The 25,464-nt window shown below is 36.1% G+C and overlaps 1 protein-coding gene across 1 annotated transcript; it reads left to right on the top strand.

The window, feature by feature from the left end:
* Positions 1-15,740: 15,740 nt before the first annotated feature.
* On the top strand, positions 15,741-17,115 carry LOC121203727 (uncharacterized). The gene is made up of 4 exons (XM_041074175.1): positions 15,741-16,051; positions 16,144-16,234; positions 16,364-16,656; positions 17,079-17,115. Exons 1-4 carry the CDS (start codon positions 15,741-15,743, stop codon positions 17,113-17,115), a joined length of 732 nt encoding a protein of 243 aa, XP_040930109.1.
* The last annotated feature ends 8,349 nt before the right edge of the window (positions 17,116-25,464 follow it).

Raw genomic sequence — 25,464 nt, 5'->3', positions numbered from 1 at the left:
TATTATAGCAAGATCGCTCATTCCCAGACCAAGTACCTTCGGGATTTAGCCGGATATAGCTACTCACTCAAATGCCTTCGGGACTTAGCCCGGATATAGTAACTCGCACAAATGCCTTCGGGACTTAGCCCGAATATAGTAACTCGCACAAATGCCTTCGGGACTTAGCCCGGAATTAGTCACTAGCACAAATGCCTTCGGGACTTAGCCCGGTTACCATTCGAATATTCATGCACATATATCAATAAATCATATCACATCTATATTTCATTTTCATCACTAGAACTCAAACACAAGACACTTGTCAACCATTCCCATTTTCGGCTCAATAGCCACCTACAAAGAGCATGATTGGATTTGCTTTATGGCATGATCTCTATGCACATTCGGCTACCTGTCATAAGTATAAACTAATTATCTCGACATATAATTCAAATAGAGTCATTATATCACCGTTTATTTGTTATGCTTATACGTCATAACTTAATCAAATCATAAACTACGTTCCATTACTCAAAGACTTACCTCGGATGTTGTCGAACGATTTCAACGGCTATTCGATCACCTTTTCCTTTCCTTTATCGGATTTAGTTCCCCTTTGCTCTTGAGCTTAATTTAACAAATAAATTGATTTAATCATTTTGAACATCAAAGAGAAATTCAAGGTACTTAGCCCATATATATTAGGCATTAGAGTCATATATGTATGAAATCATGAATCAAGTTCAACATATTAGCCAATATTCTCCTTTAGCCGATTTTCTAAATCAAGATAAAGCCATCAATATGCTTACCTATAGCCGAACGTACAACATCAATCTATGTATTCATTCATGTGGCCGAATATGCATGTCTATGTTGAGGCCGATTATATACTTAATACATTCTACAAATATGGTTACTTGTATTGACTAAATACCATTTTGTTTCAAGTTCAAAACTCGGCTAATACACATATATACACTAGTAATCAAATACTAACATTTGCACTTCACCTTAATAGCTAACTTGGCAAACCTTAATTTAACATATAATTGTTCATAACACAATTAAAGCATCCTCTCCATTCCATCAATTCAAAACACATACATTACTCAATAATATTCAAAATCATATTCGGCCTTAGTACACACTTGTTAGCCGATTTTTCTCCATTTAGCAACTAATGCACATATGTGCTCATTTGCTAGACTCTATGATACAGGGTTGCGCGCGGACCAAGATCGAGTTGCCAAGTCACGAGAAACTCCTACGAAAACCCTAAACAATTAGATCTGAAACGAAACAGAAAATTAAAAGATTAGATTTTTGAATTTTCAGATCTGAAATAAAATCCCCAAAACAGTAAAGAATCAAATAGAGAATAGAAATAAATGTTAATAAGGAATCTTGAAACCCTAGAAGAGATTGCGATTCTGCCCAATTGAACACCCAGATAGTTTTCCCCAAATTTCGGCAATCTAATTTCTCCCAAAAAGAGTATGGATGAATCGGCAAGAACCCTAGAAATTGGGGATTTTTGGGCTAATTCCTTAAGATAGAAAAAGGCTGAAAACACAATAAGAACAGAAAATAAATTAGATAAAGATTCGGCACAAGCAGAAATAAAGAAAGAATTGACAGTAAGAAATTAAAAGATAAGTCCTAAGAAGCCTTGAAATCCCGAAAGATCTCACAACTCCTTTCAAACGGCTCTAATCTCCCCTCCAAAGAATATCAATGGCAAGAAGAAGGTTGAAGATGGCTCCCACAATCAAAAAGATTGTTAAAACAACTTCTAAAGAAAACTCAAGAGAAAATCCTTGAAGAACTCAAAGAGAATTTTCACTCAAATCAAATCTGAAATTTTTAATGTAATTGTAATGTAATGTAGGGTGGTTGGCCAAGCCATATAAATAGGCCTTTCAAATGTTTTCCTAATTTAATTAGAACACTAAAACTAAAACTAAAAAAAAAACTCCTAATTATTTTAATATGGAAATTCGGCCAAGGGTCTTTTATTTGGGACTCTTGGATAAACATTTAAACTAAGTAAAATAAATAAATAAATAAAAATAAAACTTTACAACTTGGGCCACTTTAACAATTTGGCCTGATTTTCAACTAAGTATGGGTGGATTTCTTGATTGGGCTTGGAATCTTCTTATTGGGCCTTGCCCTCAAGAATTTGGGCTTTTGTGACTCGTATCACTCTACTTCACCTAACTACCATTTCTCATCCAAATAACATGAACAACATTTACTCATGACATCAAGCATTCTTTAATTCGGCTGTTACTAGTATAAGCTTTAACCATTCATATTTTTAGAAAGACCAAGTTCTTTCCTCAATACATTCATCATCAAAATTCAAGTAAAACAATCAAAATTCCTTCCTTTATAACCATAGCCGAAGGCTCCATTCACCCATCGTTAGTGAAAATTTTAGCATGGGCTAAGCAAGAACCATGATAATTTACCTAAAACAAGTAAACATTTCACAAATTTAACACAATATACTAACCTCCCTAAGGATTCAAGTGACCGAAATTCTTCCCCTCCTTTGTTTCTTCTATTCGGCCAAGTTGAACAACAAAGAGAGAACTTTGTTTTCATCACCAATTTTCTTTTCATTACTTTATTACTAACCTTTTATTTTATTATTTCTAACATAAAACACTAACACAAAATGTTTATAATAGGCTTTAACCCATAGCATGGCCGGCCACCATCTTGGTTTTTGGTTAATTTGGCATGCAAGTACAATTATTTGCAACATGCATAAATAGGCCACTTTACATTTGCCTAGCACATTCTAAATTTTCTCACATAAGTCCTATTTAATAAAATTCACTTACAATTAACAAAATTCAAACATGAAATTTTCACACATACATATATACATATAATAAGCATCAAATATGACGGTCAATTATTTTTATGACTCGGTTTGTCCCGAAACCACTTTCCGACTAGGGTCAATTTAGGGCTGTCACAGTGAGACTTCATGGAGTGCCTTTGTCAATTATTTCGGATAGAGATCCGAGGTTTACCTCGCGGTTTTGAAGGAAGTTACAAGAGGCTGTGGGAACAAAGTTGAACTTTAGCACAGCTTTCCACCCACAAAACGACGGTCAATTAGAAAGATTAATTCAGATATTTCAAGACATGTTATAGTGTTGTGTTCTCGAGTTTCAACATAGTTAGGAAAGGTGTCTACCACTGGTCGAATTCGCCTACAACAACAATTATTAGTCAAGTCTAAAAATGGTGCCTTATGAGGCTTTTATGGGCGTAAGTGTCGAACACCCTTGTATTGGACCAAGCTGAGAGAGAATCAGATACACGGGGTAGACTTAGTTAGAGAAACTGAAGAAAAGGTTAAAGCGATTCGCGATTGTATAAAGACCGCGTCGGATAGACAAAAATCATACGCGAAATTGAAACGAAAAGAAATTGAGTTTCAAGTCAGGGATAAAGTGTTTTTGAAAGTATCCCTGTGGAAGAAAGTTCTTAGATTCAGTAGAAAAGACAAGCTAAGTCCACAGTATTATGACGTGTTTCGTGTGTCCCTATTACGTCGATATAGATTGGATCCTTCGTATGTAATCGTGCCAACTGAAGTTGAGATTCAGCCGGATATGACTTATGGTGAAAAGTCAGTTAAGATTTTGGCTCGGGAGATTAAGCAATTGAAAAATAAGAGTATAACACTGGTTAAGGTATTATGGCGTAGACATGAGGTCGAAAAACCCACATGGGAACCCGAAGAGACTATGAGAGACTAGTACCCAAATCTATTCACTGGTAAGATTTTCGGGGACGAAAATCCCTAAGGGGGAGAATTGTAACAGCCCGATTTTAGGCCTAGTCGGAATAGTGGTTTTAGAACCATTAACCCGAGGTTGGAGAAATTATTTTTAATATTATTTTATGTGTGATGGCATGTTAATAAAGATGCATGAAAATTTTGGTGAATTAATTTTAGCGTTTGTAAGCTTAATAGCGAAAAATGACTAAATCGCATAAAGTTCAAAAGTGAAATTAGACCCTAAAATAGTGCTTGGCCGATCATGAGACAAGGAAATTAACATAGTCAAATATTAGGTGAAGTTTGGTGACTTATTTGACCAAGGAGGAATAAAATAAAAGAAGAATGATATCATCCATTTTCACCATTTCTTCTCTACCAAAAATTCAGCCATTGTAGGGGTTTGAAAGCATGAAAATTTCAGCAACTTATAACCCTCTCAAGTAAGTGATTTTGATGGTCTTTCTTGATGACTTTTGTTTTTTTAGAACCCTTATATCATGAGCTTTCAAATGAGGGGACTATTTTGCAAAACGGTTGAAAGTCTAGGGCTTTATCATGAGAGTGTTCATGTTGTTTTCTAAAATTTTATGGAAGAAAATTAATTATGGTTGTGAAATAAACAATTTTTGTGCTAAGACCTTTCATGAAAACTCTAATAAAACCATTTTGTAAAGTTTGTAAAATAGATAGTAATGTTGTGAAATGTTGGGAATTTGGGGTTGTCATAAGAGAGATAAATGGTCGGTTAGGCTTGAATAATAAGGAAATTTGATAAAAATTGATTTTTAGGTCTAGGGGTAAAATGGTCATTTTGTGAAAGTCTAGGGGCAAAATGATCATTTTGCCCAATTATAAATTGTTGAGTACCTAGATCGATAAAGTGACGTAAACTTCTGAATTTTTATAATTTTAGATCAAGAATTACAAAATCTGGGCCTAGACCGGGGAAAAGTAAAGCTAGCGAAATAAGCCGAAATAGTCGTCAAATTTTGAATACCGAGGTAAGTTGTATGTTAATAATGCAACTATATCTTTATAATGTGTAATTGAGTTGATATGACATAAATTGTCTTGATTTTGGAATATGAGAATACATGTTGAGAAATTTACATAGTCAAGACTTTCGTTGAACCTTTGGAATAGACTTGGATATTTGTACCGTGATAATGGGTGATATGTGTGCTAGTGTAAGACATGTCTGGGACATGCATCAGCCTCGAGATATTTAAGCCAGTGTAAGACATGTCTGGGACATGCATCGACATTGAGACGAAAGCTAGTGTAAGACATGTCTGGGTCATGCATCAGCTTCGCGATATACAAGCTAGTGTAAAACCTGTCTAGGACATGATGTCAGCTTGTGGTGTGTCAGTGTAAGACCTATCTGGGACATGGCATTGGCCTCGCTATATGAAAGCCAATGTAAGACCATATTTGGGACATGACGTCGACATCTTAACCCATGCTAGGGCTATTGAGTATCTAGTAGTATTCCAAATGGTTCAACAAAAGGATTTATTTCAAAATGAGAAAAGTTATGATTATGTGATGAGTGGTATAGGTACCTAATTGAAATGTATGAGACATGGGTTCAATGTATGCAATATGAGTTGTATTGATGGTGATGAGTAAGTTGTACTTGCTTTTATTTATGATATTCATGAATATTTTATGAAAGGTTACGAGCATATTGCTTTATGATAGGTAGTTGTTTTTTATTTTCAGGGAACTTACTAAGCTCTATGCTTACCCTATTTCCCTTTCCATTTTCCTACAGTGCCGCCATAATAGCTCGAGGATCACCGCTCACGTCGGAGAAGTCAGTCACACTATCATCCGAAGCACTTGGTATAGTTAGATCTTTTTTTTTTATTGTGGCATGTGTAGGACCTTGACTTTTGAGTTTTGTATCATTGTTAATTGGCCAAATGTGTTGGCTTAATTTAGCATTTGATTCATTTTATATAAGGCTATGGAAAATGGCTAATATTGAAAGTTTATATATGAAGGTAAGATAGTCTTTCATGGATGTAGAATTGTTCATAGATGTGGAATTGTTGGCATGGCTTTATATTAGAAATGTATATAGTCCTTAGCTATGGTTGTTTGGTTTAGAAATCATAGTAAGTTAGACTTTGATATGTTGGTTGATGTTAGATTGTGTTTCAGGGTGGCAAAGGCTTGGTAGATAGCCTTATATTATCCACACAGGTAGATACACGGGCGTGTGTCTAGGCCGTATGAGACACACGACCAGCCCCATAGAGATGTTGTCCAACTGTGTGTCCCCTGCACGTAAAAGTTACAAGTCAGTATGCATGGCAGTAAACACACGGGCAGAGACGCGACCGTGTGTCTCAACCGTGTGGAGGACACGACCTCTAGCCATGAGCATTTGCCTTGGCCGCGTGTCCCTTAATGGATGCTGACGTCAGAAACATAATGTCAAGGTTTTTACACACGGGCTAGGACACGGGCGTGTCATGGTCGTGTGAGGGACACGGGCCATAGACACCAGCGTGTGTCAGGCCGTATGAAAACCCATGTAGGTTCAAATTTGGAATTAAATTCACATGGGTATGGGACACGGGCATGTCCCTAGATGATTAGGCTATGTGTGTCACACGGGCTATCAGCACGGCCATGTCATCAAGAACAAACGGGCCTATTACCCTTCCACACGGGCGTGTGCCTATTTTCAAGGGTTAATTTTTTAGAGTTGGGTAAGGACCCGAATTGGTCTCGAATGGTTTCGAATGGACGTTTGAGGCCTTGTAGGCCGATGTTAAGGAATTTTAAACAAAGTTTGAAAAAGTTTTAAGTTTGATCAAGTCTTATGGTTTGAAAACGTTGGAATACATGTGTTTAAGTGAGGTAACCCCTCGTATCCTATCTCAGTGTAGGACTCGAGTGTAGGGTGTTAAAATATATATGGCATGTACAACTAGACTCTCAGTCACTACGTTAGTCCTAGAATCGACTAAACCATAGCTCTGGTACCAATAAAATGTAACACCCCTAACCCGTATCTGTTGCTGGAATAGGGTTACGAGGCATTACCGGATAATACACCACATTAACATGCATTCATGCATTCATTAACATAAACCATCCTCAAACATTCATATTGTCCCTTATAAAGCTCTAAGAGACCTTAAAACATGCTTAAAAGTGGTTCGAGACTAAACTTATAACATTTACAGAATTCAAGATACATAGAAAATTTTTCAACATTTCAGTGTCACACACCCGTGTGAATAGGATGTGCGCCTCACACGACCACTAGACACGCCCGTGTCACGGGCCGTGTGAAAATCGGGCATATATACTCACTTGCACGACATAGCCGAAGACACGCCCGTGTGCCATGGCCATGAGAAAATTAAGGAGGTTACTAACTTGGGTCACACGGCCAACCCAATATTATCGAGAACTTGATTTTTGTTACTATCAGGCATTTGATGCCATGACTCGTAGTTGATAGACAACATTTGGCATTTCATGCTATAATGCCCAAATATCTGGCTAAAAGTTGAGCTTCTGATCCAACAGGCTGACAAAGATTGTTTCTAGATACTTTGACACGCTCGACATAATTTAACTCGTATAAATCTTAAAGTAGAGTACGTCCTCGACCTCTGCGCGTCCCACCACTTTCAGCTAAAAAATGGTATAGTATAATATAAGAATTTGAAAAAGAAATCAATAATAAAAGTTAACACACATGTAAATTAAATTTAACATTACTTTGAATTTCTGCAGGTTCGTCAGGTGTATTCGGAACGTTCGAAAATCCAATAGCAATCTGTTGTTTACTATTTGTTTCTTCCGAATTTCGAGTGTTTTGAATAATACTTAGATCTCGCAATCATCTTCTAGGCATTTTATCTGCAATACACAAAAAATTGTTGAAATTTTAGTAACTAATTCCAACAATAATAGTACATATAAAATAGTTGAAATATTTAACAAGACCAAGATTTAAATTATGATATTACATATAATTAAAAAATTGTAAAATCTTACTACATAATTCGTAAATATCTTCATCAACATCCTGGCGAACCTATTGAAATTGTGTACTAGTACTAGGGATATTTTCATTTAAGTTTTGTTCTGAAAAAGGCAAAGTTTCTTATCTTTCGTCGATGTCATATCTACTTCCATTGCCCATTTCAAACAAGTCTCTAGGGGTGTTACAGAGTACAATGTACAAACCCTCATCAATTGGATCTTTCGAGTAAAAAACTTGCTTCACTTGAAAAGAAAATACATATGACTCATCTATCAATTGTTGTCCAGTGTGAATCAATCGAGAGAAGTTCACCTTTGTAAAACCAAATTGATCTTTTTTAATTATGCGAGTAGTATTAACATTAGCCCAATCACATCGAAATAAGACAACTTTCCATTTGTCATAGTAATCCAACTCAATAATGTCAGTAAGAAGTCCATAATACTCTACATTTCCCTAAACAAGATTACCGTCCCTAACACTAGCATAACTTGTAATTGAAGAATTAACAGCTATTTCACAATTTGGAGTTCTCCTCAATCTCTCGCGATATTTTGTATGAAATCTGAATGCATTGATGAGGAAGGCACTATATCTTTTTACTACTCTATTCAGATCTTGGGAAAGCCATTTAACTTCGTCATTGACGTCCTTCCCACTCTAAACCTATAAAACCGAATGTAAATTGAGTAATTATAAATGTTATGAGAAAAAAATTATTATTTGTCAATGAAAGCTTCAATTGCATATCGTTTGGCTTAACCATTCATGAAAAGATTCTATGAATAACTTATTAATCTCTCGATGTTGTAATCTTCGGGAGTGTGAACGAGATCTCAAGATTTGTTTGTACTCACTATGTTAAAAAGAGGTTTAATTGGTTAGAAGATAAACAAATTAAAAAGATGAATATTTATCAAATTCTAGAACTTACTTGCGTAATGGTTCAATTGAATCGTGGTGAAAAAGAACATATCGATGTTCTTGTACCCAAGATCTATCATCTAATTCTGTAATTTCAACTTTACCGATTGGTTCTCCATAAGTTTGAAATAAATAAGTTTCAGCCAAGTTATGATCTGTGAGCCCAACATTTCTACTTGGTCTATTCAGTCTTGTTTCAACATCTTCTAAATATCTAGAACAGAAAGTCATACACTCCTCTGCCAAGTAACCTTCAGCAATTGATCCTTCAGGATAACGCTTATTAAGACAATAAGACTTCAATTTGCACAGGAACCTAAAAATGATATACAACATTATCAAAAGTTGTAACTAAAGGTATAGAGGTGAATGAATGAATATTTTACAAATAAATTACCACCTTTCTATACGATACATCCGTCGATAGAAAACTGGTCCACCAAGTATTGCTTCATGAGGGAGATGGATTAGCAAGTGCACCATAATAGTTAAGAAGGAAGGTGGAAAGAGCTTCTTGAATTTCCATAAAGTCAAAGCGGCTCGATCTTGTACTTTCTCAAGTTCTTCAACATTCAAAACTTTGCCACAAATAGCTTTCATTATTTTAGATAGTTCAATTATACAAGACGTCACCTTTTTTAACATACAACATCGTACAGCAACTGGTAGTAAATCTTGCATCAAGATGTGATAATCATGTGATTTTAAGGAATATATTTTTTTATCTTTAAGACTCACACATCGAGATATATTTGATGCATACGCATTTGTGTTTTAATTTTATCGTTTGAGTGCCGATTTAATAAAAGGGCTTAATTGCGTAAAATGAAAATTTGATGGTTAATTTTAAAAGGGCCGAATTGATGGTGTCTTTATTGCATGAGGTATTTATGTTGCAATTAGACCATAATTATATGTTATGGGCGGTACAGACGTTATGTTATAATGGTTTTATAGTTATGTTTGAAGGTTAATATGGTAATTTATGGAATAATATATGTTATAATAAAACATAAAATAAAAACATAAGTGTTCCATGACCGAAACTAAAGAAAAGAAAAAGAAATAAGGGTTTCAAAGGTTCGACCATTGTTAAGCTTAATCAAGGTATGAAACTAGCTCGATTTTTGATAATTTTTACGTTTTTGAGATCATTGTAGTGTAATGTTCAAAGCCCATGCGCGAATTTTTTTATTTTGATGAATATTTTAAGTTATTCCATTGATGAATACTTGAGCTTTGTAATGTTAGTTGATAAAATATGAAAGATATGTTTTGGATTAACATGTTTTGTATTGGAATTTTTGATAATTTTGAGTTATTAGGACTAAATTGCAAAAATAATAAATTGAGGGACTAAAATGTGAAATAAATGAAACGTATGGACTTGTATGAACACAAGGAACATTCGGCCTAATCATGGTGTGTGCAAATTTTGCATGTTTTGTATTTTGTGCAATTTGGACTAAATTAAAAAAAGTGTAAAATGTTAGGGATAAAATGGTAATTAGCCCATTTATGTGTTTTTGGACTAAACTGAGTGAAAATATGTTTGAATGAGTTTAATTTGAATATGTTTTGATCAAGAAGTAAAGAAATTGGATTTGGATCGGGAGAAAACCAAAGTTGTCGATTAGTCGTCCTGTTCCGATGACTGTTGTTCGAGGTAAGTTTATAAGTAAATAGATGTTATTTATTTGATTAAATACGAACTATATATGCTGAAAAGAATAATGTGATATTATATATTTGGAATCCAAATATGTATAAGCTTAAAAGCTATGTGTACGAGTTCGATTTGATTGAGTTACAATGTCTGAAAGCCCCGTACGAACCTTAGGAATAGTTAGGATACATATGTCATGACATAGGATTTTCGATATGTGTTCTCGTGTAAGACCACATCTGGGACGTTGGTATCTATATGTGATTACGTATAAGACCATGTTGGGACATTGGCATCATATTTGATTCGTGTAAGACCTGTTTGGGACAGTGGCATCGATATGTGATAGCATATAAGACCACGTTTGGGACGTTGGTATTGTACAGTATGTGTGATTATCCGAGTATCCTATTCAACTCTGGATGGTTCAATGGGAAATTATAAGTTGTGATCAAATGAGTAAATAGAGCTAAGTGATCAGGTATGTGATAGTTGATTACCTATTCGAAAATATGGTAAGTTAGATTTTAGTATGTGATGAAAAATATACATGATGCTAATGTTAATATATGTGTACATGTGAAGTATATTCGACCACATGTTATGTATAAGTATGTGATATTAAAATTTGATTCATAATTATATGCATACAAGTGTTTTAATATTCGATTATATATATATTGATAATATGACTTTGAAAGTGTATGTATTTTGATAATAAATATATGTAAATTCGGCCAAGGTAAAGTTCATCTATGAAATTATATGTTGTTTACGACACTTTAAGCTTGAGATTAAATGCGATTGTGTTATTGTAAATTGGTTTAATTAAATTGAGTTGCTTATTTGCTTATGACTTACTAAGCTATGATAGTTTACTGTGCGTATATGTTTGGGTAACACCCCTTACCCGTATCCGATGCCGGAACAGGGTACGAGGCATTACCGAACTTAGGCAGAACCAAACATACAAAACTAGGCCACAAAATTTCATAGAAACTAAAATCAATCAATTAAAGTCAATTTATCCCTATTGTGGACCTACGAGGCCGAAAACATACATCATTAGCGGTCCGATAATAAACCGAGAACTCACAAAAATTATAAGAAAATTTTCTAGGTTAAAGTCTCACACGCCCGTGTGGAGGCAAATGTACATGCCCGTGTGCTTGGGGACACGCCCATGTCCCAGACCCATGTGGAATTATTGGATTTATTTTCCAATTCAAACCTACAGGGGTTTTCACATGGCTGAGCACACGCCCGTGCCCTTGGGCCGTGTTCCTCACACGGCCTGGGACATACCTATGTGGTAGCCCGTGTGATTTTAGCGAGCATTCTATTTATGACATCATCATACAAATTTGAGGCCCACGGCCAAGCACACTCCCGTGGCCAGAGGCTGTGTCCTCCACAGGGTTGAGACACATGGCCGTGTTTCTACCCGTGTGTTTACTACCATGCATGTTGTGACAACCCTAATTTGACCCTAGTCGGAATGTGGTTTCGGACCACAAAATCGAGTCATAAAATTTATTTGCATAACTTCTATGTGTGATAGTGCATGTGTGAAAATTTGATGTTTTAATTTAGTCTTATGAATGGGAATTTTACTTGAAAGGACTTAGTTGAGAAACCATAAAAATGTGATAGGTAAAGGTTGAAGTGGTCAAATTGTATATGGATAGCATCATAGAGGACTTGCATGTCAAATGGACCACTATGATTATAGTGGACGGTAATGATGATGAAAAATTTGGCATTTTGTGTATTTTATATTAGTGAAATAATATTAAATAGTTTTATATTAGAAAACCATGAATTAGTAATAGACAAAGGGTGATAAAAACAAAGTTTCTCATTTTTGTCTCCCCTTTTGCCGAAACTAAACAAGAAATTGAAGAAAGAACACCTAAGGCATTCGGCCATCTTGTGTTAGGAATTAAGGTATGATTTCATATGTTTTTCTTTGGATTTTGAGAAATTTAAATTGGTTTTGAAGCTCCTAACACGACCCATGTGTATGATTTTGTGTTTGTGATGCATGAAGCATTCAGTCATGAGCTTAATGGGTTACATTGTGTATGTTTTGATAATTTGCAAGGAGAAATGTTTCTAATTGAGTATGAACAAACTAAATTACTATATGTGGCTCAAATGAGCTTGAGTAGTCGGCTAATGAAGTTAAGTATATGAATTAGGAGCATGAGTCCATTCGGTAATTTAAGATAAATTGTGAAATAATGCTTAATATTAGTAGTACTTGTTTAATTAGGAAATTGAGCTTAGAATAGATGAATTTATGAGTTTGGGACAAAGTATATATATATTCGGCTATGAACTTTCGTGTTTACTTTTGAATGTTGATGTTTCAAATTGAAAATGGATGTTAGTTGAGTTGTAATACTTGCTTAATAATGAAAAGAACATGAGCTTAATGCTCAAATAGCATTCGGCTTTGGAGTAAGTTAAATTAGTTAGAAAATAAGTTCCAAGATAGTGAATTATGTGTTAAAAGAGGGATTTAGGTTGTATATACGTGGTTAGATTGAATACAAGAGGCTATTTTAGCTAATTGAGGGATTCGACCATAGTATTTTAGTGAATAATAATTTGAACAAGGGTGTTAATTGTATGATAGGTTTTCGGCTATGGTTAATATTAGATGGAATACCGTATATGTGTGTGTGTCTATGAGGAATGAATATAAATTGGGGCTACGATGACTGGATTATTTTATTTGCTTAGTTGGAGCTCAAAATCAAAGGGAGCCAAGTTCGGCCAAAGGAAAAGCGAAAGCGGTTGAGTAGCTGATCGGAGTTGTTCATCCGACTAAAAAGGTAAGTTCCTAAGTAATTTAAGTTACGGTTGGATAAGAAATCATGGTATGTATGAATTTGTGAAAATCAAATGTGAGATTTATCAACATATCTATGACATAGTGGTAGCTATAGATAAGAAATTTCAGCACTATGTGTGCGAGGTTATGCGGCACTATGTGTGCAAAAACTATATGGCAGTATGTGTGCGAGGAAATGCGGCACTATGTGTGCGGACCTTTAAATCGAGCACTAAGTGTGCGATATCGATCGTAGAGAATTGCTTGTGCAAATGAAAAGGTTTAAAACTTTAAACTGGGAGTAATGAAATGTACATGGATATTAGACATGGGACTTGATCTATATCTGTATATTAATAGATAATGCTCAGGAAGAGAGAAAGAAGAGAAAGGTAATTGGCTCAATTAGTATATAATTGAACAAAGATATAAATTAATGTTAAATGAATCTAAATGGATTGGAGATTGATTTATAGATGGAGCGGCTTGGTTTGTGCTTTATTTGATTAATTGGACATTGTTTGTCATTTATCTATATATGCCAACGATATGCATATGATATTTACCATGGTCCTTTCAATTTGCGATTAAATGGTGTAGGAGTACATAGTGAATTCAGGTAAGTATGTACCAAATTCATAATGTACACATGTGATATAAGATTTCCTTGTGATATCCTATTTGAATTTGGCTAATATTGGATTGTAATTTTAAATTTTTGGTAAGATAATTGGATCATTACATCTTTTTTTTTAAATTTCTTAGGACTTATTGAGTTAATAACTCACCTGGTGTTTATTGGTTTTGTATAGATCATCTTGTCGAGGAAAGCTTGGATTCGTTACGAAGTCATCACATCTTTTGACAACCCCTTTTTGGTATCTTTGTTTAAAACTCAAATAGACATTATGGCATGTATAGAATAATATTGTGGGAGGTTGCTATTTTGATAGTATTGTATATATATAAGGCCATGTGAATATGGCTAAAGTTCTATGTATGGATGTGATAATGGTTTAATTATAAATCTTGAAGTGAAATCAACTTGACATATGAATCCATATTGTGATATGAGTGTGATTATGTTATGCTTGAACTAACATGTTAAGCATTCGAGATACATTATGTATGTATATTCGGTCAAGAGAAGAAAAATCACCTTACATTTTTACCCTTGTTTTAGTATGTGCTTACTATAGAAGTTATTCATGGAAACGTGCTATTATTGTTGTAATTACTTAAATTAATATTGGACACGGGTATTAGGGTGTTACATTTTTTTTGGTATCAAAGCTACGGTTTAGTCGATTCTAAGACTACCGTAGAGCGTGAGAGTCTAGCTATACATGCCATAGTGCTAGTATATGATAGTGTGATGACTTCTGACGGTTGAAATTGTTGTTTTGATTAGTAAATGGAATCCACTCCAGAGAGAGCCTTAGCGGATGACGTTGAGAGTGTAGCGCTTGCTCCCGCGCAAGGGACAGCATCTGTTGAACCTCAACTATCTGCGAGTAATCAAGATGATGGGGCTAAGCAAGCCTTCTTTACCATGATGAATGAGTGGGTTGCACAATATGCCCGAACAAACCCGGCTGCTCAACCATTTTCGAAGTTAAATAATCCTCCTCCGGTACCTATAATACCAACAACTACTGATCCCTTGAGGCTGAGTAAACCTCCTGTTGATTTGATTACGAAGAGCGGGGCCGAGGAATTTTGAGTCACAGCTACTGATGACGCTGAAAGGGCTGAGTTTTGGCTTGATAATACCATCAACGTTTTCGATGAGCTGTCTTGCACACCCGATGAGTGTCTAAAGTGTGCAATATCTTTATTACGAGATTCAGCCTACTATTGGTGGAGAACCCTGATTTCGATTGTTCCAAAGGAATGAGTTACTTGGGACTTCTTTCAGACGGAGTTTCGTAAGAAGTATATTAGTCAACGATTCATCCATCAAAAATGCAAAGAATTTTTGGAGCTTAAACAAGGCAGTTTGACGGTATCCGAATATGAACGTGAGTTTGTAAGACTCAGTTGTTATGCTCGGGAGTGTGTAGCTGATGAAATTTCCATGTGTAAAAGATTTGAAGAGGGATTAAACGAAGATTTAAAGCTGCTGGTGGGTATTCTAGAAATAAAGGAATTCGTAACACTGGTTGAATGAGCTTGCAAGGCTGAAGAGCTTGGAAAGGAGAAAAAGAAAGCTGAATATGAAGCTAGGGACTTTTGTAAAAGATCGGAGGGTAAAAATTCTTTTTCGGCTGCAAAGAAGTTCAGAGATGATACTAACAGATCAAACACAACTGCAGGAATTTCTATTAAGGAGCAACCATCAACGGACTCTCGAGCTACTTCGGTTGCTAGTGTTGGCAACAATCGGCAAGAAAAACCCAAATGTCCACAGTGTGGAAGAAAACATGTAGGTGAATGTTGGGGTAAGTCTATTAACAGAGCCTGTTATAGATGCGGTTCGCGGGATCATTTCATTCGAGATTGCATGGAACCTGATGAGAAAAATAAGATGCAAGGTACGAGATCGAATAGTGCAACAACTAGAGGTAGACCACCGAGAAATACTGGAGGCAGGCGTGGTAATCAGAGATGGACTTCTAATATGGTGGGTCGATCTGAGACTCGTGCCCCCGTCAGAGCTTATGCTATCCGTGCACGAGAGGAGGCATCCTCCTCTAATGTTATCACTAGAACATTCACTCTCTATAGTACTAGTGTACTTGCTTTAATTGATCCTAGTTCGACTCATTCTTACTTATGTGAAACATTAGCGTCCAGTAAGACTCTGCCTGTTGAGTCTATTGAATTTGTGATACGAGTGTCAAACCCTTTGGGTCGGTATGTGTTAGTTGATAAAGCATGCAAGAGATGTTCATTGATAATTAAAGATTTCTGTTTTCCGGTGGATTTGATGCTATTACCCTTGACAAATTCGATATTATTCTCGGAATGGACTGGTTAACTGAACATGATGCTGTGGTAAATTGCAAGCGAAAGACTATAGACTTGCGATGTTCGAGTGGTGAAATGATTCGAATTGAGTCTAGTGATCTGAGTGGGTTACCAGCAGTGATATCTTCTGTTTTAGCTCAGAAATATGTGAGAAAGGGTTATGAAGCTTATCTTTCATATGTGCTGGATAGTAAGGTATCGGAACGAAAGCTCGAGACTGTGCCTGTAGTTTGTGAGTATCCAGAAGTGTTTCCTAAGGAATTACTGGGATTGCCACCTATTAGAGAAGTAGAGTTCGGCATAGAATTGGTTTCGGGTATGACACCGATTTCAATCGCTCCGTATCATATAGCACCAACCAAGTTAAAAGAATTGAAAGCTCAATTGCAAGAGTTGACTGACAGAGGTTTTGCGCGACCCAGCTTCTCACCCTGGGGTGCTCCAGTTCTGTTCGTGAAAAAGAAAGACGGAACTATGCGAATGTGTATTGATTATCGTCAGCTCAATAAAGTGACGATAAAGAATAAATATCCGTTGTCGCGGATAGATGACTTATTTGACCAGTTGAAAGGAGCTTCCATGTTTTCGAAGATTGATTGGTGATCTGGCTATTATCAGTTGCGAGTTAGAGATTCTGACGTTCCTAAGACCACTTTCAGAACGAGATATGGACACTGAGTTTTTAGTGATGCCGTTTGGGCTCACTAATGCCCCTGCAGTTTTTATGGATTTGATGAATCGGGTATTCAGACAGTGTTTAGATCGATTTGTAGTGGTGTTCATAGATGATATAGTTCAGCTAGAGTCTGGTAAAGAGTTCGTAGTCTACAGTGATGCTTCTTTGAACGGTTTGGGTTGTGTGCTAATGCAGGAAGGTAGAGTTGTTGCATATGCTTCGAGACAACTAAAGCCTTACGAGAAAAATTATCCAACTCATGATATTGAGCTAGCTGCGATTGTGTTTGCTCTTAAAATTTGGCGTCATTACCTGTTTGGAGAGAAATGTCATGTTTATACTGATCACAAAAGCCTAAAATATTTAATGACTCGGAGAGACTTGAATCTGAGACAACGACGGTGGCTTGAATTATTAAAGGATTACAAAATTGTCATTGATTATCATCCTGGTAAAGCAAATGTGGTGGCTGATGCCCTAAGTCAAAAATCTCTGTTTACTCTTCGAGCAATGAATGTACATCTGTCTATTTCTGTAACACCCTGAATTTGGGCCTAGAAGTTTTGGGTCTTGAGCATGGGAGCGGTTGAAGGCAGCTTATAATATTCTGTTGTGCATGCAAATTTCGTTAATGAAGGCTTGTTTTAGTGGTTAAGTGTGTTGAGAAGTGTTGGAGAAGTCCTGGGTTTAAACCTGGACTCTAGCAAAAAAATTTGGTTTAAGGTAAATCAAACCCTGGGTATAGTAGGTAGGCCTTAAGAATATTGTTGGAGAAATTGTGACACAAAAAACCTTATGGCTTAGTGGCAAGTGGCGTGTGGAGCATTTGAGGGGAGGCATGGGTTCGAATCCCATAGCAAGCAAAGAGCATTTATTTTGCTAACAGGGGGCGGCAAGAGTTGGTGTTGAATTTAAACTCTGATGTTGAAGGGATCCCACACCGGGAAGCTAACATAAGAGTGGATGGGAAGCTTGCTTTAAATAGAGAGAACCATGAGGAGAGTAAAGGTACCATTCTTGGCTGATCCCTTTCGCTTTATGGCGTGCTCGTTTGGGTTGGGCGTCGGCTAAGAGTGCTCGGAGCGTGGATTAACTCCAGTCTCCAATCAGGTGTGTATTTCTCACTACTCTAACTGTAGGATGGCTATTTCGGGCCGCGTTGGGCCGAAAGGGGCCATGTGGGCCCAATGGGCCTACGGGCCCAATTGGATAAGTTGTTTGATTGTGTAGTAAATATTGGACTAGGCTAGGTGAATCTCATATCTGTGGCTAGATTTGGGCTAAAAGGGCCACACGAGCATGTGGGCCCATTTGGGCCGAGAATAGGCTTTAGGCCCATTCGTACTGTTATCCATGTTTAGAATACTTTAGTTTACCAATTACTGAAATGCCCTCGACTTGTAAAATTACCAAAGTACTCTCGATTTACAGAATTACCGTTTTACCCTCGATTTACAGAATTACTGTTTTACCTTCGATTTTTAAAATTATCGTTTTACCCTCAATTTACAGAATTACCGTTTTACCCTCAATTTACAGAATTACTATTTTACCCTCGATTTACAGAATTACCGTTTTACCCTCAGTTTACAGAATTACTATTTTACCCTTGATTTACAGAATTACCGTTTTACCCTCGATTTGTAAAATTACCGTTTTACCCTTGATTTACAGAATTACTGGTTTACCCTCAGTTTACAAAATTATCGTTTTACCCTCGATTTACAGAATTACTATTTTACCCTTGATTGTGAAATTATTGAAACACCCCTGTAGGGTAGAATTTCCGAAATACCCCTATAGGGTAGAATTACTGAAATACCCTTATAGGATAGAATTACCAAAATACCCCTGTAGGGTAGAATTATCGAAATACCCTTGTAGGGTAGAAATACCGAAATACCCCTGTAGGGTAGAATTACCGAGATACCCTTGTGGGGTAAAATTACCATTTTGCCCCTAGGGTGTTGAATGACTGTTTTGCCCTTGTGGGCAAGTGACTAACTTGGACTGTGTGTTTGACGGATTTGATTGTGAATATATGTTGGTGATATGAATGACTTGACTGTGATTGTTTGATTCAAATATGGGCATGACATTCTGCATACATGACATGTTGCATGGGTTGGGATTTTGTACGAAGGAAGTGTTCTGGTGGCTATGCCACAAATATCTGTTCTGGTGGCTCTGCCACAATATCTGTATTTGATGACTCTGTCACAATATCTGTTGACTGATCGATGGCTAAGTGCCGATCACGCTACCAAAGGCTGTGTGCCGTTGTTGTGGGCTTTGTACCGATTATAGACCCGTTATTAATAGCTTTGTGCCAACCTAAATATGGCTTTGTGCCATCTTGACTATGGCTTCGTGCCAAACGTATTTACCTGTAGCTATGTGCCTAACATATTTGTTGACGACTCTGTGTCGATCATATTTACCGAAGGCTGTGCGCCAGTTATATTACCGTCACTGATGGCTATGTGCCGAAGTTATTACAGTTATCTATGGCTTTGTGTCACATATTCTATTAGGTGGGTTTGCCACATTATCTGATTCTGGTGGCTCTGCCACAATATCTGTATCTGGTGACTCTGTCATGATATCTGTTCTGGCAGCCATGCTACAAATTCTATGGTGTGTAGCGAATGGGTGGGTCGAGTTGTCTCCCCACATGGTGTAAGGTTGGTACAGGGTTGTATACGGCTGGATTGGGTTGGGATTGCATTCACATTCTGATTCTGATTCTGTCACGTAATTCTGATTCTGTTACTAATATTGATTCTGATTCTGATTCTGTTACTAATATTGATTCGGATTCTGATTCTGTTACTAATTCTGATTCTGATTCTCATTTTGGTTCCAATTCTGATAATGTTTCTTATTCTGTAATGGGCTAAGGTCTATCTGGTACTGTCTGTTGTAATGGGCTAAGACCCGATTGGTACTGAAAATGTAAGTAAGGCTAGGGCCAGACTTTTAATTCTTTTAGATGACTGATTGTTCCTTTTTATAGTAGGGGATTTCACACTGAGTTTTCGTAAACTCACCCCGTTTATTAACCTTTCAGGTAATTTCTAGCCTTAGATGGATCGGGGTTGCTAGGGGCTCGGAGGAAGCCACACACACTGTTTATGTTACAGTTTTGATTATTACCTTTAAATTATTTTATGTGGGTTGTAGTAAAGCCGTTGTAATTTTCTGGATTTCAAATTTGGAATTTTATTTATTGTTCTTATAATTGCTAGTATTAGAACACGATTTTCCAAAGCAACTACTGTTATTCAAAACATCACGTAATTTTTAAAGTAAGTTTCCGCAACTACCAAGATTTTTACAAAGTTGTTAAGAATGTTATTCAGCTGAGGTTTTCTAACAAGGTTTAAAAAGGGTATAAGTTTTTAATTATTAAGAAGGGTTTTTAATGGAAACATGGTTTTCGAAAAACACTTCAATGTGACACGCCAAGTTTGAGCCAAACTTTCAGGCCGGGTTTAGGGTGTTACAATTTCCGCTGATGATGTGCTGGTAGCGGAATTAAAAGTAGAACCAGTGTTAATACGGAAAGTTTGTGAAGCACATAAAATCGACGAAGAATTGGTTACTAAACGAGCTCAGTGTGATTCTAATATGGGTTCAGAGTTTCAAATTGACGATAATGATTGTTTAAGATTCAGAGGTCAATTTTGTGTTCCGAGAAATTCAGAACTTACTTCGATGATTTTGAGTGAGGCCCATTGTAGCCGAATGTCGGTCCATCCTGGTAGCACGAAAATGTACAACGATCTAAAAAGACAATATTGGTGGCATGGTATGAAAAGAGACATTTCCGACTTTGTTTCTAAATGTTTGATATGTCAACAGTGAAAGCGGAACATCAGGTGCCTTCGGGATTATTACAGCCGATCATGATACCTGACTGGAAATGGGAAATAGTAACGATGGACTTTGTATCTGGTTTACCATTGACACAGAGCAAGAAAGACTCAATCTGGGTTATTGTTGATAGATTGACGAAGTCCGCTCATTTTATCCTTGTTCGTACAGATTTTTCACTCGATAGATTGGCAGAATTATATGTTTCTCAAATTGTTCGACTACATGGAGTATCTACTTCTATTGTTTCTGATAGAGACCCCAGATTTACATCCCGATTCTGGAGAAAATTGCATGAAGCGTTGGGTACTAAGCTACATTTTAGCACTGCTTTTCATCCCCAGACAGATGGTCAATCTGAGCGAGTTATTCAGATACTCGAAGATATGTTGAGATGTTGCATTCTTGAGTTCAGTGGTTCGTGGGAACGATATTTACCTTTGATTGAATTCGCATACAACAATAGCTTCCAATCAAGTATCAAGATGGCACCATACGAGGCTTTATACAGTCGCAAATACCACACACCATTGTATTGGACCGAACTCAGTGAAAATAAGATATACGGGGTTGATTTGATCAAAGAAGTTGAAGAAAAAGCGAAAGTGATTAGTGATAGTTTGAAGGTAGCATCGGATCGTCAGAAATCATATGTAGATTTGAAATGCAAAGATATTGAGTATCAAATTGGTGATAAAGTATTTTTGAAAGTCTCACCCTGGAAAAAGTTACTCCGATTTGGCCGTAAGGGCAAATTGAACCCAAGATTTATTGGACCGTACGAGATAGCAGAATGGATAGGGCCGGTTGCTTATAGATTGGTTCTGCCACCTGAACTCGCAAAGATTCATAATGTGTTCCATGTATCGATGCTTAGACGGTATAGATCGGATCCTTCACATGTGGTTGGTTTATCTGAAGTTGAGATTTAATCGGATTTGAGTTATGAAGAAAAACCGATATGTATCTTAGCTCAAGAAGTGAAAGACTTGCAGAATAAGAAGATTTCTTTAGTAAAAGTATTATGGGTCAAACATAGAGTAGAAGAGGCTACTTGGGAGCTCGAAGACTCTATGAAAGAACGTTATCCGAATTTATTCGCTGGTAAGATTTTCGAGGACGAAAATTTTTAAGTGGGGGAGAGTTGTGACAGCCCTAATTTGACCCTAGTCGGAATGTGGTTTCGGACCACAAAATCGAGTCATAAAATTTATTTAAAATTTATTTGCATAACTTCTATGTGTGATAGTGCATGTGTGAAAATTTGATGTTTTAATTTAGTCTTATGAATGGGAATTTTACTTGAAAGGACTTAGTTGAGAAACCATAAAAATGTGATAGGTAAAAGTTGAAGTGGTGAAATTGTATATGGATAGCATCATAGAGGACTTGCATGTCAAATGGACCACTATGATTGTAGTGGACGGTAATGATGATGAAAAATTTGGCATTTTGTGTATTTTATATTAGTGAAATAATATTAAATAGTTTTATATTAGAAAACCATGAATTAGTAATAGAAAAAGGGTGATAAAAACAAAGTTTCTCATTTTTGTCTCCCCTTTTGCCAAAACTAAACAAGAAATTGAAAAAAGAACACCTAAGGCATTCGGCCATCTTGTGTTAGGAATTAAGGTATGATTTCATATGTTTTTCTTTGGATTTTGAGAAATTTAAATTGGTTTTGAAGCTCCTAACATGACCCATGTGTATGATTTTGTGTTTGTGATGCATGAAGCATTCGGTCATGAGCTTAATGGGTTACATTGTGTATGTTTTGATAATTTGCAAGGAGAAATGTTTCTAATTGAGTATGAACAAACTAAATTACTATATGTGGCTCAAATGAGCTTGAGTAGTCGGCTAATGAAGTTAAGTATATGAATTAGGAGCATGAGTCCATTCGGCAATTTAAGATAAATTGTGAAATAATGCTTAATATTAGTAGTTCTTGTTTAATTAGGAAATTGAGCTTAGAATGGATGAATTTATGAGTTTGGGACAAAGTATATATATATTCGGCTATGAACTTTCGTGTTTACTTTTGAATGTTGATGTTTCAAATTGAAAATGGATGTTAGTTGAGTTGTAATACTTGCTTAATAATGAAAAGAACATGAGCTTAATGCTCAAATAGCATTCGGCTTTGGAGTAAGTTAAATTAGTTAGAAAATGAGTTCCAAGATAGTGAATTATGTGTTAAAAGAGGGATTTAGGTTGTATATGTGTGATTAGATTGAATACAAGAGGCTATGTTAGCTAATTGAGGGATTCGGCCATAGTATTTTAGTGAATAATAATTTGAACAAGGGTTTTAATTGTATGATAGGTTTTCGGCTATGGTTAATATTAGATGGAATACCGAATATGTGTGTGTGTCTATGAGGAATGAATATAAATTGGGGCTACGATGATTGGATTATTTTATTTGCTTAGTTGGAGCTTAAAATCAAAGGGAGCCAAGTTCGGCCAAAGGAAAAGCGAAAGCGGTTGAGTAGCTGAACGGAGTTATTCATCCGACTAAAAAGGTAAGTTCCTAAGTAATTTATGTTATGGTTAATATTGCACATAAAATAGGTTGGATAAGAAATCATGGTAGGCATGAATTTGTGAAAATCGAATGTGAGATTTATCAACCTATCTATGACATAGTGGTAGCTATAGATAAGAAATTTCAACACTATGTGTACGAGGTTATGCGGCACTATGTGTGCAAAAACTACATGGCACTATGTGTACGAGATTATATAGCATTATGTGTGCGAGGAAACGCGGCACTATGTGTGCAAATTAGTAAGAGCACTATGTGTGCGGACCTTCAAATCAAGCACTAAGTGTGCGATATCGATCGTAGAGAATTGCTTGTGCAAATGAAAAAGTTTAAAACTTTAAACTGGGAGTAATGAAATGTGCATGGATATTAGACATGGGACTTGATCTATATCTGTATATTAATAGATAATGCTCAGGAAGAGAGAAAGAAGAGAAAGGTAATTGGCTCAATTAGTATATAATTGAACAAAGATATAAATTAATGATAAATGAATCTAAATGGATTGGAGATTGATTTATAGATGGAGCAGCTTGGTTTGTGCTTTATTTGATTAATTGGACATTGTTTGTCATTTATATATAAATATGCCAATGATATGCATATGATATTTACCATGTTCTTTTCAATTTGCGATTAAATGGTGTAGGAGTACATAGTGAATTTAGGTAAGTATGTACCAAATTCATAATGTACACATGTGACATAAGATTTCCTTGTGATATACTGTTTAAATTTGGCTAATATTGGATTGAAATTTTAAATCTTTGTTAAGATAATTGGATCATTACATCTTTTTTTTTTAAAATTTCTTAGGACTTATTGAGTTAATAACTCACTTGGTGTGTTTATTGGTTTTGTATAGATCATCTTGTCGAGGAAAGCTTGGATTCGTTACGAAGTCATCACATCTTTTGACAACCCCTTTTTGGTATCTTTGCTTAAAACTCAAATAGACATTATGGCATGTATAGAATAATATTTTGGGAGGTTGCTATTTTGATAGTATTGTATATTTATAAGGCCATGTGAATATGGCTAAAGTTATATGTATGGATGTGATAATGGTTTAATTATAAATCTTGAAGTGAAATCAACTTGACATATGAATCCATATTGTGATATGAGTGTGATTATGTTATGCTTGAACTAACATGTTAAGCATTCGAGATACATTATGTATGTATATTCAGTCAAGAGAAGAAAAATCACCTTACATTTTTACCCTTGTTTTAGTATGTGCTTACTATAGAAGTTATTCATGGAAACGTGCTATTATTGTTGTAATTACTTAAATTAATATTGGACATGGGTATTAGGGTGTTACACATGTTAACTTAGAATTCAAGGTGCAGAGGACACACGGCCAAACGACACGCCCATGGGGCGGACCGTGTGTCACACACGGCCTAGACACATGCTTGTGTGTCTACCCGTGTGGACCATTTGGAGGCTACTCTCCAAGCCATTGGTCACCCTTAAACAGTGATACACTTTCATATGTTCAATGGCATCCCATGATATATTTGAACACTTAAACATGCAACATTCTAACATCACTATGACTCCTTTTCATACTAGTGCATTAGTGTTCACACAACCTTATCTTTTAGTCATTCCACACTAATCTCATGGTTTACCATATTTCTTCTTATCAATCCATTATGAGTGCTAAATCATGCAACCACATACTAGCAAATAAATTTTCATCCATCAAACCAACACATACACATCTTAGTATGCATGTAAAGGTAAACTTAAGGGTACATCCCAATCATTAATATAGACTAAACCACATGGCCACATGCAAAATAATCAATACCCAAATGAGCCATAACACTTGGCTACTTCAACATGACACATATACACAAAATAGACAAGTTTCCTATACATGTCATGACCAAACTAATTAAACCCTTTATACCTAAAATCCTTAAAGATAGTGTGATTTGAGCTCCGACGTCTCCTGATCCTTTGAGCTAGCTTGACGTATCTAAAGAGAAGGGAAAAGAGAGGAGGGTAAGTTATAAAGCTTAGTAAGTACACATAAAAAAAATCTACATTTTGCAACTATTGATAATCCAAGCATAATTACTTATCCATTATGATACTTTTCCTCAGGTCATATGTATACTTACCTTCCACATTCATATG

This window comes from Gossypium hirsutum, chromosome A07 (genome assembly GCF_007990345.1).
Source record: "Gossypium hirsutum isolate 1008001.06 chromosome A07, Gossypium_hirsutum_v2.1, whole genome shotgun sequence".
Classification (NCBI taxonomy): domain Eukaryota; kingdom Viridiplantae; phylum Streptophyta; class Magnoliopsida; order Malvales; family Malvaceae; genus Gossypium; species Gossypium hirsutum.
The sequence above is the reverse complement of the archived record's forward strand: the minus strand, read 5'-3'. Positions and strand labels throughout refer to the sequence as shown.